Source organism: Euleptes europaea, chromosome 19 (genome assembly GCF_029931775.1).
Source record: "Euleptes europaea isolate rEulEur1 chromosome 19, rEulEur1.hap1, whole genome shotgun sequence".
NCBI lineage: Eukaryota > Metazoa > Chordata > Lepidosauria > Squamata > Sphaerodactylidae > Euleptes > Euleptes europaea.
Window position 1 is genome coordinate 9771880 of NC_079330.1, and position 22480 is coordinate 9794359.

Genomic DNA, 22480 nt, shown 5'->3' on the forward strand with positions numbered 1-22480 from the left:
ATATACCCAGGCTGGCCCGATCTCGTCAGATCTCAGAAGCTAAGCAAGGTCAGCCCTGGTTAGCATTTGGATAGGCAACCTCCAAAGAAATGCCAAAATCACAAAAATCACACAAGGTTGGAAGAGATCACAAGGGCCATCCGGTCCAACCTCCTGCCATGCAGGATCCCACAATCAAAGCTCTCCGGACAGATGGCCATCCAGCCTCTGCTTGAAGACCTCCAAAGACGGGGACTCCACCCCCACCCCGAGGCAGCGCATTCCACTGTCGAACCGCCCTCACCGTCAGAAAGTTCTTCCTAATGTTTAGGTGGAATCGCTTTTCTCTTAGTTTAAATCCATTACTCCGTGTCCTAGTCTCTGAAGCAGCTGAGAACAAGCTAGTTCCCTCATTAACACGGCATCCCTTCATATATTTAAACATGGCTATCATGTCACCCCTTAACCTTCTCTTCTCCAGACTAAACAAACCCAGCTCCTTAAGTCTCTCCTCATAGGGCATGGATTCCAGACCTTTGATCATTCTGGCTGCTCTCCTCTGGACACACTCCAACTTGTCAACATCCTTCTTAAATTGTGGAGCCCAAAACTGGACACAGTATTCCAAGTGAGGTCTGACCAATGCAGAATACAGTGGTAGTATTACTTCCCTTGATCTAGACACAATACTCCTATTGATGCAGCCTAGAATTGAATTGGCCTTCTTAGCCGCCATATCACACTATTGACTCATATTCAGTTTTGGTCCACTGACTCCCAGATCTCTTTCACATGTACTGTTGTCAAGTGAACTATCTCCCATCCTGTATCTGTGCCTTATGTTGTTTCTTCCTAAAATCCATTCTATTGTTTATGGCCCAGCTCTCCAGTCTATCAAGGTCACTCTGAACTCTGACCCTGTCCTCTGGGATATTAACTACCCCTCCCAGCTTGGTGCCATCTGCAAATTTAATTCTCATGTCCTCTATTCCATCATCCAAGTCATTTATAAAAATATTAAATAGTACTGGTCCCAGGACAGACCAGGGTTGTGATGCGGAGGCAGGCGATGGCAAACCACCTCCGAATGTCTCTTGCCTACAGGGACTTGACATTCAGAGGTGACTTTTCATGTGTGAATGAGGACTTGATCCCAGATCCCATTCTGACATGCTAAACACTACCCACACTGGGCAATTTTGTTACTGAGTACTAGAAGTTAAGGTTCTAGGAACATGTGGAAGGCTGTCATTGATTTATTAACAGATCTTTATTCGTTAATCCCGTGATTGTTTCCTGTATTTTTTGTGCTTCCCCAGTTGTTGTTTTTTAAAACCCTTTCATCTTGCCTCAATTTGTGGGCCTGGTTTAACGAACAACATCTTGTTTCTTCCCTACAAACTGGGATTCTGAACCAGGTTTATTTTAATTCATTTATTCGGATATTTAGATTCTGTCTGTCCTCGCCAATAGGTACCCAAAGAGGTTTACAACATAATTCTCCCTTCCGTTATTTTGTCCTTGCAACAATAACCCTGTGAGGTAGGTCAGACTGAAAAAGAATAAGAAGAGTTGGGTTTTATATGCCAACTTCCTCTGCCACTTAAGGAAGAATCCAACCAGCTTACAATCACCTTCCTTTCCCCTCCCCACAACAGACACCCTGTGAGGTAGGTGGGACTGAGAGAGGTCAAAGAGAGCTGTGACTAGCCCAAGGTCACCCAACTGGCTTCATGTGTAGGAATGGGGAAACCAACCCGGCTAACCAGATTAGCCTTTGCAGCTCGTGTGGAGGAGTGGGGAATCAAACCCAGTTCTCCAGATTAGGGTCCACCGCTCAAAACCACTGCTCTTAACCACTATACCACGCTGGCTGAGAGTAAGTGGCTGGCCCAAAGTCAACCATTGAGCTTCCATGGCAAGTAGAGGCTTCCGGAACCTTGTCTGACACTCTAAACACTACACCACACTGTCTAGTTTGTAGCTAAACAACCAATTGCAGTTTGAACTGCCATTCAATCAAACACTACCTATGCCAGGAAGTCGCCCATCTTGTCCCATGTGTGAAAGGGAGAGGAGAGGGCTGAAGGGAATACGCAAACCTCAGAACAGATTGGGCTCGTTCTAGCCATGAACAAACATGTAACTTTGCCCATAATCTCTGAACTGAGTATTCCTTTGTTTAGAAGTGAGAAGCAGAAGCAGTTACAGAAGAAAGGTTTTGGAGAGAGTTACACTTTGGATTTGAAACCACCAAGAAGCTTGTCCCTGCTCTCCTGAGTAGAGACAGAGAACAAAGGACTATGCCTTAGGTACCTGCTGGAGAAATCTAGCAAGTTTATTAGGGAACTAGAAATATAGTAAGAAGGATTGTTGTTGTTTTATATCCCAGTACCTTTTCCCTGCAAGATAAGGATTTTTATTCTTAAGCAAGGAAAGACTTTGTGTGTTATTTTTGTGTGCATCCTTTTCTGACTCATGCATGATCATTATCAACCATCCATCGACTCTAATTCACAACAAATAAATTAATTTCTAACAAGTGGTAGCAGAGGATGACGCAGTGATTAGATTCCCTGCACATTTTCTTAAGGGGGGTGGATTTCTTGGAGGGGGGAGATCACAGCAAAGTCAACATTCTTTAATTAGAGCAGGGAGCGGGGGAGGGGACACACTTCTGAACAGAACAGGACCCCAGCTAGATGACGGCATGAGAAGAAAAGCCTTTTTTTTTCATTCAGTAGTTCCATCAAGGACAAGAACACACAAGGCCCTATTTGCTTGAGCCCTTTTTCGTCTTCACAGGAGGTAGTATCACAGGTTGCTCCGTGCTCAGAGATGGGAGTTTCACCCCCTTCTGCCGCAGCATTTGGTGGAATTCCAAACGGTCGTTTATTATTTTCTGGAAAACAGATCCACGGCGAGAATTGGGGATACGAGTGGCAGCATCCATTCTGTCCCCCGCCCCCTCCCCCGGAGGGAGAGAGAGAAAAATTCTCCGCTGACTTCCAACCTGTGTGGAACCACTTTTACCTGCAAGGTCTCCAACACCTCGTCGTCTCCGATTTCCGACTGGGGCGATTTGGTGCCGGGGGTACTGTAGGTCGCCTGAAGGATTTTGTTTCGAAACCTTTCAAACTTGCAACAAAGAAAAAGGAGAGCAGAAAGAGCCTCAGCTGAAGTCAGGCAGGACTCTTTTGACAGGAGAACGAGGAAATATCGCTCTTAAGGGTCGAAGGAGCAAACGACGAGTCGAATCTGGGTTTCCCCGCGGCCACACCACACTGCAGGAAATGTCATTTAAAAGTTCGAAGGGGGTCCTTTTCGGCTTGGAAGTGTGGTGTGGGGGAGAGGGGCTCCTGCCTTTACATGCTGTTTTCAGAAGCTGAAATGGCCCCTGGCGGGGAATTATGTACGTAACTTTGGAGTGGCAGGACCTTGGAATACTCCACTTGCTGCTCCGAAGTTATGTCGGTAACTGTTTCGGCATTTGAAAAGGCACACGGAGGCGGGGATAAGATCGCCTGGTCCTGTCGTGCTGTGAGCCCAATCAGGATCAGGCACTTTTAAATACCCAAATTCTTCTCCAAAATGGTGCCGGCATCCATGGGTGGGTCAAGAGGAAGCACTAATGTCTAGCTAGGCCCTAAGTACCATGGAGAGGAATTGTTACTAGGATCGATGATGAAAAAGGGCATGTCATTTGCTTTATCTGTGTACCGAAATTGGCATCCAAGGCTGAGATGCCTGAAGATTCAGGGTGAGAGTCACCAACCTTGTCTTTAATGGAATCTACTTCTCAGTAATGAGAATCATCCTCAGCAACTTTCTCACCCTCACCCTGACACGTGACAAATATATATATATATAGTCTGACTTAGAAACAGAACAGGGGCTCGGGAGAGTGCCAGAAAGGGAGGGATCGGTTGAGCAGCGGACAGAAAAGTCTTATGAAATAACCGATTTAGGAAAGAAGCCTGGAGCAGACCTTCTTTGTGATCTTTTCCTGGGTCTTCTGGGGGGTCCACAAATTACTCTGCATGAGCCAACGAGCTACCAGTCCGGTAGTTCACGAGCTACAAGCATACCTCTGAGATATTGCAGGTTCGGTTCCAGACTACCACAATAAAGCGAATATCTCAATAAAGCGAGTCCCACTGATTTTTTTGTTTCCCAGTGCAAATAAAAGTTATGTTTACACTATATTGTAGTCCAGAGTTTCCCAAACTTTTCGAGTCATGGAGCACTTTTCAGGAGAGAAATTCGTCATGGAGCGCAAATTTTCACCTGATACCTATGTACTAAACCGAATGACAGTATTTTTCTTTCCAATCTCATGGAGCACTAGGAGATGTTTCGCAGAGCACCAAGTGGTCCTTGGAGTACAGTTTGGGAAGCTATTAGTCTATTATTAGTCTATTGAGTGTGTAATAGTGTTATGTCTAAAATGCACTGTAATAATAATGAAAAAGTTCAAAATATAGTGAGAATTACCAAAATGTGACACAGAGACACGAAGTGAGCACATGCCGTTGAAACAATTGTTCCGATAGACTTGCTCGAAAATGCAATATCACGCAATAAAACGAGGTATGCTTGTACTTGTTGGAAACTCAGGCTTTAGGGATTGCCCCACCGGCACCCGCCCAAGAACCACAGGGTTAGGAAGGGCACTAAGGTTACCCTGGTGCCGATGGCTTCCAGCATGACTCTGGTCTGCTGCTCCACCCTCTGCAGGACATCCAGCTGCCTCTGCAGTTCCTTCTGCTGGGTCAGCTGCTTGCTGGTTTGGAGCTGGTTTATCACCAGCTGGGCCTGGAGCCGGTTGACGTCGCCTTGCAGCTCCTCAATCAGCTGGGTCTTCTCGGCCAGTTTGGACTCCAGCTCAGAGACCACCTGAGACAAGAAGGGGAAGAAGGAAGTGAGGAGCGGAGTTGGCTGATGCATCCCCTCCACAGGTGGGCGGGGGATGCCTTCCCTGCGGGACACCGAAACCCGTCTTGAGTTTTCGCAGAGGGGGAGTGGTCTGTTGGACCTGAGAAACAGAGGTGAGTAAGCCAAAGGATACTGAGATGTCGGCACCGGGAGAGTGACGATGAGGGGCTTTTTTATCGTGAGACTGAGTTGCAAACATCCGCAGGAGGGACTTATGCAGATCAAGGTGGTGGAGCCAAGGAAGGGGCTGACATTCCTTCTGGCGCAGTGCCGTCGCCCTGATCGAGAAACGTCCTCCCTTTCCGGGAAGGAGGAACAGACTGGCACAACACAAGTATCTGGGAAACTGCCGTGGCTAGCGGGGAACATTGGCTCACCTGCCGAAGTGCGTTATTTTCTCTCTCAATGGAGCCCATCATTTCTTCGTGCTTCCTCTCCTCTCGCAGGTTGCAAAACTGAGAGAAAGCGGCCCCCATTAGCAAAAGACATTAACAGTAACCTCGACTGGTGAAAAACGACAACCAAAATAATGATGCTTCACTGAGTTTTACTTACTTGTGTTTTTATTACTTTTGCAGGGCCGTAAAAGGGGGCGGGGGCGAGGAGGGCAGCCAAGATCTGACAAGATCAGGCCAGCCTGGACCATCCAAGTCATGACAGAGGTGGTTTGCCATTGCCTGCCTCCGTATCATGACCCTGGTGTTCCTTGGAGGTCGCCCATCCAAATACTACCCGGGGCTGACCCTGCTTAGCTTCTGAGATCTGATGAGATCAGGCTAGCATGGGGCTCTCCAGGCCACTCACTGAAATCCCAGCTCCTCCCCAACCCAACGGGGTCTATGTGACAGTACCTTGGCAGACATGGCTTCCAGCTGGACTCCTCGTTCCTGCAGCTCCTTCTGGAGCAAGTCCCGCTCGGCGTGGGCTCTGCGGAGCTGAGACTCCTCAAACGAGAGCTGCCTTTGCAAGGAAGAAATGGCGCCTGGCAAAACAGGAGGAAAGCTGTTAAGGGGAACAATCCCTCCCGCCCAAACCAAGAAACCCAGAGGCCATTCTTACAAGCTGGCAAATTATTCCTAACAATCATCACGGCACAAATTCAATGCTGCGAGATCAAGAAGGGCCACATAAGAACATAAGAAAAGCCCTGCTGGATCAGGCCAAGGCCTATCAAGTCCTCTTGATAGTATCCATTTTTAACTAGTAGCCATGAATAGCCCTATCCTCCATGAACATGTTCACTCCCCTCTTGAAGCCTTCCAGATTGACAGCCATAAGAACCATGTTGGATCAGACCAAGGCCCATCAAGTCCAGCAGTCTGTTCACCCAGTGGTCAACCAGGAAGCCCACAAACAAAGCGACTGCAGAAGCATTGTCCTGCCTGTGTTCCACATGGCAGAATGGGGATTCGAACCTGGGTTTCCCAGGTCCTAGACTAACACTATAACCACTACACCACGCTGGATGCAACCCTGGAAAAGAAATAACAAACACCTGACCACCTGTCTACTAGATGGGGATGGAAGAGTCAGCTCATAAGAACATAAGAACATAAAAAAGCCACACTGGATTAGACCAAGATCCATCAAGTCCAGCAGTCTGTTCACACAGTGGCCAACCAGGAGCCTCTAGGAAGCCCCCAAACAAGACGACTGCAGCAGCGTTCTCCTGCCTGTGTTCCACGGCATCTAATATCACAGGCATGCCCCTCTGATCCTGGAGAGAATAGAGATGCATCATGACTAGTATCCATTTTGACTAGTAGCCATGGATAGCACTCTCCTCCATGAACATGTCCACTCCCCTCTTCAAGCCTTTCAAGTTGGCAGCCATCACCACATCCTGGGGCAGGGTGTTCCACAATTCAACTATTCTTACAAACTGGCAAATTATTACTAACAATCATCACTCCACAAATTCAATGCTATGTGATCAAGGAGGGCCACAAAGAGGGTACGAATTCATGCAGGAGGAGGTCTGTCGACAGCTATGCTGGTTAAATGGCACCTCCACCTTCAGGGGCAGTGTACCTCCAAACACTGGTTGCTTTGGAAATATAAGGGGGCAGGGAAGGCTAGTGCCTGCATGCTCTGAATTTGCTTGTGGCCTTACTACAGGCATCTGGCTGTCCAATGTGGGGAAACAGGATGCTGGATCCATTGGCCGGATCCAGCAGGGCTTTTCTAACACGCTCAACCAACTGTTTCCCCTGCGGTACCCGTGGCGACATCATAATTGTTCTTCACTTTATCCAGTTCGCTGTACAGTTCGTTGTTCATTCTCTGGGACTCCTGCAGCTTGCGCAGGGCAGTTTCCTCTTCCCCTCCTGGCTCGAGCTCCTGCTCTTCCTCTCCTCCCAAAGTCGCTCTGGATCCGACGTCACAGATTAGCTCTTCCCTGCTCTCCTCTTGTTCCTTTTGATGCAGCTCCAAGTACTATGAATACAAGGCAGCAAAGAATGACTCGGGACGGCCAGAATCATGAGCAAAAGAGAGAATGCCAAAAACAAAGCAGAAGATTGAAACTTGGAATACTGTGTACAGTTCTGGTCACCATACCTAAAAATGGATATCGCAAAGCTTGAGACGGTGCAGAAAAGAGCAACCAAAATTACCAGGGGATCAGAGCAACTGCCCTACGAGGAGCAGTTAACACGCTTAGGCGGTTAAGGCGAGACATGATAGAGGTCTATAAAATTATGCACGGTATGGAGGGAGTGGACAGGGAGAAGCATTTCTCCCTCTCTCATAATACTAGAGCGTGGGGTCATCTGCTGAAGCTGGAGGGTGAGAGATTCAAAACAGAAAAAAGGAAGTGTATCTTCACACAACGCAGAGTTAAATTGCGGAACTCCCTGCCCCAGGATGTGGTGACGGATGCCAATTTGGAGGGCTTGAAGAGGGGAGTAGATGTGTTCATGGAGAAGGGGGCTCCCCGGCGGCGCGAGCTCACCTCTTTCTCCAGTTGCTCCAGCTCTTCCTGGCTCTTCAGCAGCGTTTCAGACAGGGTGTTCATCTTGAAGCCCAGCACTTTCTCCGACTGGGACAGCTCTAATTTTAAGTGCTCGATCTCTTGCCTGAACTCATCTGGGATGCCTTTTTGCCCTAAGTGGACTGGCAACGACAAGCCCCTCCGAGGTGCCCTTTCTTCAAAAACTTCTCCCTTGGCTTCTTTGGCCATTGCCTAAAAGGAAAGAGAGGGAGGACGAGGACGGCTGAAACCGGGAACTGAAGTCAAGAGTTTTGTCCCTGGGCAAACGTCAGAGAATATCCCAGAGTCCCCTAACAGAAGCAATGGTTTAGGCCCCTGCCTGTTCACCCACCAAGGGCTGATGCAAACTTTGGCCATTTCCTGAAAAAACTTCGGCCCTCTCTCGTGGAGGGAGATGGCACCGCATTCCCAGGACTAGTGAGATGGTAGAGGCCTCCAGCACATGCGAAAACCATCCCAGCACCCAGAAACACATGGAGATGGTACCCAGGCACTGGCCAGCCCAACACTGAATGCCAGCGTGGTGTAGTGGTTAAGAGCAGTGGTTTGGAGTGGTGGAGTCTGATCTGGAGAACCCGGTTTGATTCCCCGCTCTTCCACAGGAGCGGCGGAGGCTAATCTGGTGAACTGGACTTGTTTCCCCACTCCTACACAAGAAGCCAGCTGGGTGACCTTGGGCATGTCACGGCTCTCTTAGAGCTCTCTCAGCCCCACGTACCTCACAGGGTGTCTGTTGTGGGGAGGGGAAAGGAAGGTGATTGTAAGCCCATTTGAGCCTCCCTTAAGTGGTAGAGAAAGTTGGCATATAAAAACCAACTCTTCTGGGAGAGGGTGTGGCTCAGTGGTAGAGCATCTGCTTGGCATGCAGAAGGTCCCAGGTTCAATCCCCGGCATCTCCAGTTAAAGAGACTAGGCAAGAAGGTGATGTGAAAGACCTATGCCTGGGACTCTCGAGAGCTGCTGCCAATCTGAGTAGACAATACTGACCTTGATGGTCTTCAGTATAAGGCAGCTTCATGGAAGCCTTTCCCAACATCCTAATTGGAACCCACCCAAATTCAACAAAGTTTGCAAAAAGCCCCATGGGTCCACAGGCAAATCCCAAAACCAAAAGTTGCATGATATTTTTTTTTTCTTAGGGGCAACCAAAACATGAGCTTTGGCCACCCCGAACTCTCCCGTTTGCTCAGAATTCAAAAGGGTGCCTTCTGGCTCCCCGAAAGACATACAGAATCCGGCCAACCTTCGCTTCGGGAGGCCCCTCTTGGATGAGGATGCCCCCCTTCTGGAGCTGGTCCAGCTGCCTCTGTGTATTGTCCGCCTCCTCCCGGAGGACCGAGATTAGCTCATCCTTCCGGGTGCATTCCGCCTCGCACTTGGAGAGACGGCTCAGCTCTGACCCGAGCTTCTGCAGAAGTTTATCCTGGGGAGAGAGGAACGGTAACCCAGTCAAGACTGGCAAGGGGCTTTTCTTGTGCTCAGAGTGCTCAGGGAGAGGCTGTGGCTCAGCGGTAGAGCCTCTGCTTAGTATGCAGAAGGTCCCAGGTTCAATCCCCGGCCTCTCCAGTTAAAGGGACTATGCAGGTAAGTTATGTGAAAGACCCCTGCCTGAGACCCTGGAGAGCCACTGCTGGCCGGAGTAGACAATACTGACTTTGATGGACTGAGGGTCTGATTCAATAGAAGGCAGCTTCATGTGTGTTAAGTAATTCAACGGATTTTAAGGGAGGGGACGTGGCTCAGCAGTAGAGCCTCTGCTTGGCATGCAGGAGGTCCCAGGTTCAATCTCCGGCATCTCCAGTTAAAGGGACTATGCAGGTAGGTGATGTGAAAGACCTCTGCCTGAGACCCTAGAGAGCCGCAGCCAGACTTAGACAATACTGTCTTTGATGAACCAAGGGTCTGATTCAGTATAAGGCAGCTTCATGTGTTCACAGAGGCCAACCATGTGCCTCTAGGAAGCCCACAAATAAGATGATTGCAGCAGCATTATCCTGCCTGTGTTCCACGGCACCTAATATATTTGGCATGCTCCTCTGATCCTGGAGAGAATAGGTATGCATCATGGCTAGTATCCATTTTGACTAGTAGCCATGAATAGCCCTCTCCTCCATGAACATGTCCACCCCCCTCTTAAAGCCTTCCAATTTGGCAGTCAAGTTGGCATTTCAAGCAGGAGACCTGGCCATTCTACCTTGCACCAGCACATTGTACACGAGGATTCCAAGAGGTCCCTTGATGAACTGTTATGTCCCCCCCTCCCGCCAACGACAAGTGTTCACAGCTTGGTGTAGTGGTTAAGAGCGGCGGTTTGGGGTGGTGGACTCAGATCTGGAGAACCGGGTTTGATTCCCAGCTCCTCTACATAGCGGCAGAGGCTAATCTGGTGAACTTGATTTGTTTCCCCACTCCTGCACATGAAGCCAGCTGGGTGACCTTGGGGCGAGTCACAGCTCTCTTAGAGCTCTCTCAGCCCCACCTACCTCAAAGGGTGTCTGTTGTGGGGAGGGGAAGGGAAGGTGATTGTAAGCCAGTTTGAGTATCCCTTAAGTTGTAGAGAAAGTCGACGTATAAAAACCAACTCCTACTCCTCCTACTCCTCTTCTGCTACTCATGCACCAATCAGAACAGCCACTTCTCGGGAAAATGTCTGCGCTTGGGCAGACAGCTAAAGGAAGTAAGAGGGGGTAGGTGGACTAGGCTAAGAATCTGGGAGACTTGGGTGCAAATCCCCACACTGCACACTGCAAATCCCCACACCGGGGAACATCTACACACACAGCACTCCGCCTAAACTGCCTCACAGGGTTGTTGTGGAGATAAAATGGAAAAAAGAAGCACGTATGCTGCTTTCAGAATGTGGAGTGGTATAGTATAGCCCGATCTCGTAAGATCTAGGAAGCTAAGCAGGGTCGGCATTTGATAGGGAGACCTCCGAAGAAGACTCTGCAGAGGAAGCCAAACTACCTCTGCTAGGTCGCTTGCCTTGAAAAACCCACCAGGGGTCGCTATATATTGGGCACTGCGATTTAAGAAAGATGTAGACAAGCTGGAACGTGTCCAGAGGGCAAGAAAGACGGTGAGGCCCTATGAGGAAAGTCTGGAGACCAAGTCCTATGAGGAAAGGTTGAAGAAGCTGGGTATGTTTAGCCTGGAGAGGAGAAGACTGAGAGGTGATATGATAACCATCTTCAAGTACTTGAAGGGCTGAAGAGGATGGTGCCGAGTTGTTTTCTGTTGCCCCAGAAGGTCAGACCAGAACCAACGATTGAAATTAAATCAAAAGAGTTTCCATCTAGACATCAGGAAGAATTTTCTAACAGAGCGGTTCCTCAGTCGAACAGGCTTCCTCGGGAGGTGGTAAGCTCTCCTTCTCTGGAGGTTTTTAAGCAGAGGCTAGATGGCCATCTGTCAGAAATGCTGATTCTATAACCTTAATCAGATGATGAGAGGGAGGGCACCTTAGCCATCTTCTGGGCATGGAGTAGGGGTCACTGGGTGTGTGTGGGAGGGTAGGTAGTTGTGAATTTCCTGCATTGTGCAGGGGGTTGGACTAGATGACCCTGGTGGTCCCATCCAACTTATGAGTCTATGATTCTAAGTCAGCTGCTTTCAGTTCTTTGGAAGATGAGTGGAATAAAAATTAACTAGACAGACACGAAGTTTTTTTGCTTCCAGAGCAGAATGGAGATCCAAATCTGGGTCTCACAGAGCCTAGCACAATGCTCTAACCACTACACAATGCTGCCCGGGGCTAATTTGTGAGCACTGTCGATCCTTCTGTTTCCTTTCGTGGCTTTCCCACGCGCATCCTTACCTTCTCGTTGAGCACAGAGACATACCATGGAACTCTGGGCCCCGAGGGGCCTTTGGGTTGGGGATAGGAAGCCGAGATTTCAGTGAAGCTTTTCCAGTTCTGCAGTCCAGCCATGCTTTGACTGAATGTGGCCGGGTGACATGGGCCTGCGAGGGGGGGGGAAGGGGAGAAAGAAATTACGAACCAGTTATCAGAACTGCAGTGGAAGTGTCTAAGGTGGCTTTCAGGGAGAGGACGCAGCTTCACAATAAGTGCACGGGAAGAAGAAGAAGAAGAGGAAGAGTAGGAAGAGGAAGAAGAAGAGGAAGAAGAAGAGGAAGAACAGGAAGAAGAACAGGAAGAAGAAGAAGAGGAAGAGGAGGAAGGAGAAGAGGAAGAAGAGGAAGTAGAAGAGGAAGAGGAAGAGGAGGAAGAGGAAGAAAAAGAGGAAGAAGAGGAAGAAGAAGAAGAGGAGGAAGAGGAAGAATTGGTTTTTATATGCCGACTTTCTCTTCCACTTAAGGAAGAATCAAACCAGCTTACAATTGCCTTCCCTTCCCCTCCCCACAACAGACACCCTGTGAGGTAGGTGGGGCTGAGGGAACTGTGACTAGCCCAAGGTCACCCAGCTGTGCCAGACACGTGAAGCAACATAGCGTTGCAAGGCTAGAGGGGCACTGGAGAACTCAGCTTGCCGGGGCACATAAAGGCCAGTACAGGAAGTAAAGGCAAAATTTCAAAAGGTAAAGGTAATCCCCTGTGCAAGCACCGGGTCATTCCTGACCCAATGGGTGACGTCACATCCCGACGTTTCCTAGGAAGACTTTGTTTGCAGGGTGGTTTGCCAGTGCCTTCCCCAGTCGTCTTCCCTTTACCCCCAGCAAGCTGCGTGATCATTTTACCACCTCAGAAGGATGGAAGGCTGAGTCAACCTTGAGCCGGCTACCTGAAACCAACTTCCGTCGGGATCGAACCCAGGTCATGAGCAGAGCTTGGACTGCAGTGTTTTTAGAACAGATGTATTCCTTGAAATGTGTCATCATCTGCGGCGGGGGGGGGGGGTGATCTCCTTCCAAACACAGGACACTGCCTTTCGGTTAGCAAAAGGCACATGTGAAAGCCCAGCTGTGGGGCCTCCGCACTTACATTTGCAGATGAAATCCAAGCTTTCCGGATATGGGCAGAGCGCGTTCCAATCATCCAAAGACAGCTGGGAGGACAACGCCATGGTACTCAGGTTAACGGGCATGTGATTTAGTTTTGGGAAAGTGTTGTCTGTAGGTATGGAGAGAAAAACTGGTTAGAGATGCTTCCTCCGTACACTCCCGCTCTCCTGGCTTTCTGCAAACTATGCAAAACTCCGCAAAACTCCTCTCTGCACAACAGACACTCTGTGACTAGCCTAAGGTCACCCAGCTGGCTTTGTGTGCAGGAGTGGGGAAACGAATCCAGTTCGCCAGATTAGCCTCCGCTGCTCATGTGGAGGAGCAGGGAATCAAACCCGGTTCTCCAGATCAGAGTCCATTGCTCCAAACCACTGCTCTTAACCACTACGCCACGCTGGAAGGAAGGAAGGAAGGAAGGAAGGAAGGAAGGAAGGAAGGAAGGAAGGAAGGAAGGAAGAAAGAAAGGAAGAAAGGAAGAAAGAAAGAAAGAAAGAAAGAAAGAAAGAAAGAAAGAAAGAAAGAAAGAAAGAAAGAAAGAAAGAAAGAAAGAAAGAAAGGTGTTTTGAATGCTGACTTTCTCTATCAGTTAAGGGAGACTCAAACCGGCTTCCCCTCCCCACAACAGATCACCTTCCCCTCCCCACAACAGATACCCTGTGAGGTAGGTGAGGGTGAGGGAGATCTCACAGAGCTGTGTCTAGCCCAAGGTCACCCAGCTGGCTTAGTGTAGGAGCGGGGAAACAAATCCAGTTCACCAGATTAGCCTCCGCTGCTCATGTGGAGGAGCGGGGAATCAAACCCGGTTCTCCAGATCAGAGTCCACCAGAGTTAGGTTGGGAACGTGAGTGATTGAGCCGGGGTCACTCAGCAAGTTTCCAGAGCGCTGAACTCATGTCTCCCCTCCCTCGGCCCACTGCTTTAGCCACCCAACACTGCCCATCAACTGCTTTTCTCCCATGAGTTGCCTTACCGAGGTGAGATGTTGAAGTTGCCATGTGGCTGTACCTTGGGCAGCCGGGCCGCATGAGGAAACTTTTCTGTAAGCTGTCTGCTTCGGTTATGTAGCCTTCCAGTAAGGGAGTCACGGTTTGCTCTGCAGCCTGAGAGAGGAAGAAGAATCAAGAACACAAAATGCATGCGACGCTACTGCCCGAATCAATACTTTTAAAAATTCCACATTGTAAGCGAGGTAGACCCTGCATACCTAGGGTTGCCAGCTCCGGGTTGGAGATATTTGGGGCGGAGCCTGAGGAGGGTAGGGTTTGGGAAGGGGACTTCAATGCCATAGAGTCCAATCGCCAAAGCTGCCATATTCTCCAGGGGAACTGATCTCTAACGGCTGGAGATCGGTTGTAATAGTGGGAGATCTCCAGATATTACCTGGAGGTTAGTAATAAACACGCATACCTATGCTGAAATAGTAAAGGCTATAGAGAACACACAGCATGAGGCTCTGTTACGGAAAACAATATCGCTCCTTTGTTTAGGATAAATCTCTTGTTTAGCTTATTTGCTTAGGTTAGTGTTCTTTCCAGTTAGGATTTACAGTTTGTTGGCATAAATGTAATGCCAATGCACTAGTTGTGATTATATATTAAAAATAAATTATCATTTTTGATATTGTTTTCCATAATAGAGCTTCATGCTGTGTGTTCTCTATTACCTGGAGGCTGGAAGCCCTCCGTGTACCTGTTTCTTGTAGTACTGCCCGATCACTTGGGACGCTTTACTTGGGTTGATTTTGCTGCTGGAAGGAGGGTTCCACACGGAGTTCTGCGGCTTCCGATTAATCACCTCTTGTAGCTCATTGAAGCCCTTCATCATCAGGTTGATCTGTTTCTCCATTGCTGTATGTGCTTCTCTGCTCTCAGAACCATAGAACAGAGAAGGAAAGATCCTTAATAATAATAATAATCATAGAATCGTATAGTCGGAAGTGACCACCGGGGTCAGCTAGTCCAACCCCCTGCACAATGCAGGAAATTCACAACTACCTCCCCCACACACACCCCAGTGACCCCTACTCCATGCCCAGAAGATGGCCAAGATGCCCTCCCTCTCATGATCTGCCTAAGGTCACAGAATCAGCATTGCTGACACATGGCCATCTAGCCACTGCTTAAAAAACCCCAGGGAAGGAGAGCTCACCACCTCCCGAGGAAGCCTGTTCCACTGAGGAACCACTCTAACTGTTAGAAAACTGTCTGCAGTCAAGTTGTAATTGACTAATGGCAACCCCAGGAACATGTCTTTTTCAAGGCAACAGATGAGGGGGGGGGTTTACTATTGCCTTCCTCTGGACTTCCTTTCTGGTCCAGCAGTCAGCTCTGGGTTGGGAAATACCAGGAGATTTTGGGGGTGGAGCCTGGGGAAGGGCACCGGTTGGGGAGGGGAAGGACCTCAGCAGGGTACAATGCCATAGAGTCCCTGCGAAGCTAGCTTTCTAGCTTCGGGGGGAGGGAGTGAGTTGTGAATTTCCTGCATTGTGCAGGGGTAGGGTAGGGTTGCCAACCTCCAGGTAATGGAAATCAAACTTGAAGGCTAGTGCCCCAAAAGGAGGAATTACAACAATCAGCACGCACTTATGGCAAAGAAGCACGAAACTACTACTGCTTAACAAAGAAAGTCAATGTAATGGAAGCACATAAACATAAGCAAAAGGTAACGACAAAGTACATGTAACCTCCAGGTAATAGCAGATCGAGATCAGTTCACCTGCAGGAAATGGCCGCTTTGGCCATTGGATTCTATGGCACTGAAGTCCCTCCCCAAACCCCACCATCCTCAGGCTCCACCCCCCAAATCTCCCGATGGCGAAGAGGGACCTGGCAACCCTATGCAGAGGGTTGGACTAGATGACCCTGGTGGTCCCTTCCAACTCTATGATTCTATTCGATTCTAGACGCAGAGAGGGTTGTTGTCTAATGTGTGCTACAATCACTTCAGGTTTTTTAATAGGAAGGAATTGTTTTGGGGGGGCTGTGAATGGGTGGAGGGGGGGCTTTTCAAAACGAGTCCCCCCCTTGAGGACCACAGACCACCAGAGACAAGAATGTATAGGGTTGCCAGGTCCCTCTTCACCACAGGTGGGAGGTTTTGGGGGCAGAGCCTGAGGAGGGCGGGCTCTGGGGAGGGGAGGGGCTTCAATGCCATAGAGTCCAATGGCCAAAGCAGCCATTTTGCTCCATGGGAACTGATCTCTATCGGCTGGAGATCAGTTGTAATAGCAGGAGATGTCCATCTAGTGGCTTTACTTAATACAGTAGTTTGGAAGTGGGTAATTAAGTTAGACATTGGCTAACACCTGTTCATGACTATAAACGGAAGGTTTAGAATGTAACTAAAAATCACACTGAATTGTATCCCTTGAGGAACTATGAACCTGACTTGAAACAGTATTGGATCAACGATTAATGACAAATTACCAGACTTTGGATTTTATAATGGGATTTGTGAGTATGAAATTTTAAGTAAATAGTATACTTTGGTGATAGGATTTATTAGCAATATTTACATTGTATATTTGAATATAGGATTGAACATGGGGCTGAAGAAAACATCTTGAAACGGCCGTCCCCCAGCTCATTCTTTTTGGATTATACCAATCATTGGATATCCTACTTGAATTGGACTTTTTCAACCATATTATAAAGATAAATTGCATATTTGCACCTATAACACAAAGAATAATTGTACACCTGAATGGTTGACATCAAGTTAATCTTATAGCAGTAGGATAAGTATTTGTTGTATAGCACTTGTTGTAATTTGTCCTAATCACAAATAATAATTTTGTAATTTTGTACCAGTACCTAGAGGTTGGCAACCCTAAGAATGTAGCACCTCATTGAGGACTAGCCTGCTGCTGCCACCACCAAACTACTGAAGCCTAACATTCCACCTCCAAACCATCGCAAGGGGCGTGGCCAGGAGGGAGGGGGCGTGGCTAGGAGCCTGCTGCTGCCACCACCAAATTATGAAGCCCAACATTCCACCTCCAAACCATCACAAGGGACGTGGCTGGGAGGGAGGGGGCGTGGCTAGGAGCCTGCTGCTGCCACCACCAAACTACTGAAGCCCAACGTTCCACCTCCAAACCATCACAAGGGGCGTGGCTAGGAGGAAGGGGGCGTGGCTAGGAGCCTGCTGCTGCCACCACCAAACTGCTGAAGCCCAACATTCCACCTCCAAACCATCGCAAGGGTCGTGGCCAGGAGGGCGGGGGCGTGGCTAGGAGCCTGCTGCTGCCACCACCAAACTACTGAAGCCCAACGTTCCACCTCCAAACCATCGCAAGGGGCGTGGCCAGGGGGGAGGGGGCGTGGCTAGGAGTCTGCTGCTGCCACCACCAAACTGCTGAAGCCCAACGTTCCACCTCCAAACCATCGCAAGGGGCGTGGCCAGGAGGGAGGGGGCGTGGCTAGGAGGGAGGGGGTGTGGCTAGCAGGCCCTTTACGGGGCGTGGCTGAAACCAAGGCCTACCTTCAGGGGAGCTTGGTTTCCTTTCGCCCCCACCCCAGCCTCGCTTCGTCCCCCCCCCCCCCGACCGTCACCTCCGCTCCGGCCTCGGACTCTTCCCCGCCGCCTTCGTCCCACCTTGTGAGCGCGGCGGTCCCGGGCTTTCCCCCCTCCCCACCCCGCGCGGTTGCTTAGCAACGCGGCCCCGTGACAATGCCGGGACTACAGTTCCCGTCGTCCCTCTGTGACTGGGGAGGCGCCTGCGCGAGAGGCGGAGCTCTTCCCCCCTCCCCTCGGTTCGAGTACCGATGCGTCAAAGGGCGCCGTTCCAGTCCTGCTGTGCGCATGCGCTCTTCGATTGAAGGGTGCCACGTGAGTCCTTGACTCTTGGAGCTTGTAAGTGGGGCAGGGGGCGTCGGGGCTGGGGTGGAGTGAGGGGGGGGGTTTGCAAGCATGTGCAAAGGGCGAGCTGGTTCTATGAGCGCACGAACCGGATTTATGCTCATTTGAGCAGATGAACGCATGAAGCTGCCTTATACTGAACCAGACCCCTGGTCCATCAAAGTCAATATTGTGTACTCAGACCAGCAGTGGCTCTCCGGGGTCTCAGGCAGGGGTCTTTCACATCACCTACCTGCATAGTCCCTTTAACTGGAGATGGCGGGGATTGAACCTGGGACCACCTGCATGCCGAGCAGAGGCTCTACCACTGGGCCACGGCCCCTCTCCAGGGTCTCAGGCAGGGGTCTTTCACATCACCTACCTGCCTGGTCTCCTTAACTGGAGATGCCAAGGATCGAACCTGGGACCTTCTGCATGCCATGCAGATGCTCTACCACTGAGCCACAGCCCCTCCCCGTAATGAACACATGAAACTGCCTTATACTGAATCAGACCCTTGGTCCATCGAAGTCAGTATTGTCTACTCAGATCGGCAACGGCTCTCCAGGGTCTCAGGCAGGGGTCTTTCACATTACCTACCTGCCTGGTCCCTTTAACTGGAGATGTCGGGGATTGAACCTGGGACCTTCTGCATGCCAAGCAGATGCTCTACCCCTCCCAGCTGATGAGTGTCTGATTTCCTATTCTTGCTTTTCTTCTCTTCCCCAGCAAGAAGCCATCATGGTTCACCTTGGTAAGTGGGGGTTCTAATAGTATAAATAGGGTTGCTAGCTCTGGGTAGGGAAATACCTGGAGACTTCTGAGGCGGAGCCTGATGAAGGCGGAGTTTGGGGAGTGATTTCAATGCCGTAGAGTCCAGTTGCCAAAGTGGCCATTTTCTCCAGGTGATCTGATCTCTCTCGGCTGGAGGTCAGTTATAATAACAGATCTCCAGCTAGTATAGGGTTGCCAGGTCCCTCTTCACAAGCGGTGGGAGGTTTTTGAGGTAGAGCCCGAGGAGCGCAGGGTTTTGGGGAGGGGGTGGGGTCTGATGAGGGCGGTTTTTGGGAGGAGAGGGACTTCAGTGCCATAGAGTCCAATTGCCAAAGCTGCCATTTTCTCCAGGGGAACTGATCTCTATCGGCTGGAGCTCAGTTGTAATAGCGGGAGATCTCCAGCTAGTACCTGGAGGTTGGCAACCCTAAATATAAACGATGCCACAGTGTCACAGTGAAATTTCTAGGCACCGTGGTGACCTGGCGCCTGAGACTTGTTAAGCTGTGGGCTAGGCCGAGAGAGCCTGACAGGCCCAGGAAGCTCACGGCAAGCAGGGATTTAATCCCAGTTCTCCCGGTCCTAATCCATCATTCTAATCACAACACCACAGTAGTTCTAACTGTGGATGCGCTTGTCCTCCACAAATGGGCCTAATCCCTTTCTTAAAGGCGGGTGGAGAAAGGGATGTTCCAGGACAGTGTGTCACCGTTGTGTCTCTGCGCGGTCCTCCTGCAGGGCAGCCCCTCATGAAACACTACCCCAAGGCTCACCTCGTCGTCCGCTTTGCCCTCGGCGGCTGCACCAACAGGCCTTACTACCGGATCGTGGTGGCGCAGAACAAGCGGGCCCGCGACGGCAAGTACGTGGAGCAGGTGGGCTGCTATGACCCGCTCCCGAATGACCACGGCGAAAAAATTGTCGGCATTAACATTGAGCGGCTGAAATACTGGATTGCCTGCGGGGCCCATTACACCATGCCTCTTCAGAAGCTTCTGGGTAAGCCAGCTTCTTTTTCTTTGCCGCTCGAGGTGTATCGCTGAAACCGAGTGAGCCCTTTCAATAACGGTGCAGTATTGATCACATTTTTTATCTTCCTTTCTCCAGGGATCTCAGGGGCAGAGGGCATGGGTTGACCCTTCCCATTCGATCTTCACAACAACCTTGTGAGGTAGACAAGGTGGACAAAATAACTGGCCCAACGTGGCCAGTTAGCTTGATGGCTGGAAGAGAATTTTGAACGCAACTCCCTGACTGACACGCAGACTCATGTCGTGAAAGTGGCTTACAATTAAACATCCCATTAACTACTTCTGAATTCCCCCCTACGTGGTTTAGCACATGGTACTGGTATAGCTCATTCCCCAAGTTGGACCACTGGTCCATCTAGCTCCACATTCCATGTTATGAGTGGCAGCTCTTCAAAGTCTTGGTCAGAGATGGATATTTGCCTTCCTATCTAAAATCCTTTAAGTGGAGATGCTGGGGATTCCATTGAGTTCGATCCTGACGGAAGTCGGTTTTGGGTAGCCGGCTCAAGGTTGACTCGGCCTCCCAACCTTCCAAGGTCGGTAAAATGGGTACCCAGCTTGCTGGGGGTCAAGTGCAGATGACTGGGGAAAACAGTGGCAATATTCACTGTCTGCCTAATGAACATTTTGGTGTGACGTCACCCTGTGGGTCGATAATGACCCAGTGCTTGCACAGGGGACTACCTTTACCTTTTACATTGTGGTTTCATGTTCCCGCTACCAGTTGATAATTACTCAACTTGGCTTCCACTGACCCTTTACTAGGTGTATCATCTAAACCAGTGGTTCCCAAACTTTTCAGGCCACCGCCCCCTTGGTTCCACAAACTCAACCCCGCGCCCCCTTCCCTATCCAACAGTTGAGGGGGCCCACCTCTAGTGCCCCCGCTGCCCCCTTGCCTCTTAGTGCCCCCCTAGGTAATGCCACCGCCCCCGGGGGGTGGTAATGTCTACTTTGGGAACCACTGATCTAAGCTAATCTCTACTCCTGCCGCACTTCCTGAATTCAGTCACTGTACCTAGCTACTTCATCTGTAAAGGGGTACTAACAAATCATTCTATCCCTGTTTCTGGCACTCCTTCCAAGTTCAGTCTTTAAGAAGCTGATTGCAATGGACGAGAGTAAATCACTACAATTGAGCCCCTTTTTTCCATCATACTAGGACTCGCTGGATTCTTCCCCCTGCATCCTATGACCATCACAAACGCAGAACGGATCAAGAGGAAGCGAGCCCGGGAGGCGGCTTCAGCGACTGAGGCCACTTCTGTCACCGGTGAAGAGAACGCTGCTGCGAAAGAGTGAATGCAAACAGGAGAACAGACTGCGTCGATTCCTTCAAGGACTTTTTTTCTACCGGCTCTAAAGTGACTCTCGAGGCCAGGGGATATTTATCCATGGAGCTGCTCCGCTATAATGGAAGCGAGAGAAGCTCTAGAATTGTGTTTTCCCAAAATCTCAGCTGGTAATTGAACACCAAAAAGTTCCTAGTCTTCAGGGTTGAAAATACAAGCAATGCGGGAAGGTGTAGCTGAATAAGATTTGGGCAAATAAAGTGGATTGTCAGTTCTTGACACAATTTTAGACAGGCAATCACTTTTCCTGCACTCCTACAGTTCTCCCATATCCCAACAACAATACCTTTATTGTGGTGGTAAGTTGCCATCAAGTCGCAGCTAACTTATGGCAACCTTGTAGGGCAGGGGTGTCAAACATAAGGCCGGTGGGGGGGGGGGGCAGACCTGGCCCTTGAGAGCTCTTATCCTGCCTGTGAGCCTGCTGAGGCAACCACCCCTCACACTCTTGATCTGGGCTGGCGAGGCATGGCCCGGTCCGACCAAGTAGCATTTATGTCATATCTGGCCCTCATAACAATTGAGTTCGACACCCCTGCTGTCGGGTTTTTCAAGTCAAGAGACATTCAGAGGTGGTTTGGCATTGCCTGCCCCCACTTGGGCTGAGAGAGTTCTGAGAGAACTGTGACTGGCCCAAGGTCACCTGAGGAGGAGGGGGGACTCTAACCCGGTTCTCCAGGTTAGAGTCTGTTGCTGTTGAACACCACGCTGGCTCTCAATACCTTTATTAATAGCCTCTGATTGAGAGAACAGCAGAGAGAACAGCCACCCCTCTGATCTTTAAGACAAGACCACATTAGCAGATTCTACTAAGGTCTTTTCCCTGACTTGTATATGGGCATCACCCTGGCTGTGGGAACAATGAACTATATAACAAGCCAGTGCCTACCTAAGAACATAAGAAAAGCCCTGCTGGGTCAGACCGAGGCCCATCAAGTACAGCAGTCTGTTCACACAATGGCTAACCAGGTGCCTCTAGGAAGCCCACAGGCAAGACGACGGCAGCAGCACTATCCTGCCTGTGTCCCACAGTACCTAATATATTCAGCATGCTCCTCTGGTCCTGGAGAGAATAGACATGCATCATGACTAGTATCCATTTTAACTAGTAGCCACGAATACCCCTCTCTTCCATGAACATGTCCACTCCCCTCTTAAAGCCTTCCAAGTTGGTAGCCATCACACCATCTTGGGGCAGGGAGTTCCACAATTTAACTAAGCATTGTGTGAAGAAATACTTCCTTTTATCAGTTTTGAATCTCACCCTCCAGCTTCAGCAGATGACCCCCGCGTTCTGGTATTATGAGAGGGAGAAAAGCTTCTGTCTTGTACATCACAGAAGGAAACCGATGTGGCTGTGTTGTGAATGGATCTTTAATACGCAATTTTACCATTCATGTCTCCACCGTCCCAAGTTTAATCAAGATTAGCATTTCCTGCATTGCATCATGTGTGCGTTCCAGTTGCAGTGAACACATCGCTTGTCTGGTAAAAAAACAAAAACCTTGCATCTCAGAATGAAATCAGTCAAGTATGTGAGCAATCTCTCTAGACAGAAACAGTGCTTCAAAGAGAGCTACATAAAGCCCAGATTGATTGAGAGATTCCAGACCTCT

The 22480-nt window shown here is 49.7% G+C and overlaps 2 protein-coding genes and 1 non-coding gene across 3 annotated transcripts in view; 2 read left to right on the plus strand and 1 right to left on the minus strand.

The window, feature by feature from the left end:
* CCDC27 (coiled-coil domain containing 27) overlaps positions 1-14713 on the minus strand; it is a 28132-nt gene extending 13419 nt beyond the window's left edge. Inside the window, exons 1-12 of the mRNA XM_056865532.1 lie at positions 14558-14713; positions 13839-13968; positions 12855-12977; positions 11724-11869; positions 9150-9329; positions 7868-8098; positions 7134-7350; positions 5766-5896; positions 5292-5369; positions 4663-4875; positions 3013-3117; positions 2761-2881 (exon numbers count right to left, since the gene is read on the minus strand). Coding sequence (XP_056721510.1) covers positions 2761-2881; positions 3013-3117; positions 4663-4875; positions 5292-5369; positions 5766-5896; positions 7134-7350; positions 7868-8098; positions 9150-9329; positions 11724-11869; positions 12855-12977; positions 13839-13968; positions 14558-14713 — 1831 coding nt within the window. The remainder of the gene's footprint in view (positions 1-2760; positions 2882-3012; positions 3118-4662; positions 4876-5291; positions 5370-5765; positions 5897-7133; positions 7351-7867; positions 8099-9149; positions 9330-11723; positions 11870-12854; positions 12978-13838; positions 13969-14557) is intronic.
* On the plus strand, positions 9398-9472 carry TRNAT-AGU (transfer RNA threonine (anticodon AGU)). Its single transcript has one exon. It is a non-coding gene; the product is annotated as a tRNA-Thr (tRNA).
* Positions 14714-18416: 3703 nt separating the features above from the next.
* On the plus strand, positions 18417-20814 carry MRPS16 (mitochondrial ribosomal protein S16). Its single transcript, XM_056865385.1, has 3 exons — positions 18417-18461; positions 19220-19480; positions 20675-20814. Exons 1-3 carry the CDS (start codon positions 18449-18451, stop codon positions 20812-20814), a joined length of 414 nt encoding a protein of 137 aa, XP_056721363.1. The 5' UTR covers positions 18417-18448.
* The last annotated feature ends 1666 nt before the right edge of the window (positions 20815-22480 follow it).

Bases quoted from the DNA above. Each gene is read 5' to 3' on its own strand.
- MRPS16 (XM_056865385.1), top strand. The intron at 19,481-20,674 runs GTAAGCCAGCTT...CCATCATACTAG, and splicing joins GCCTCTTCAGAAGCTTCTGG to GACTCGCTGGATTCTTCCCC.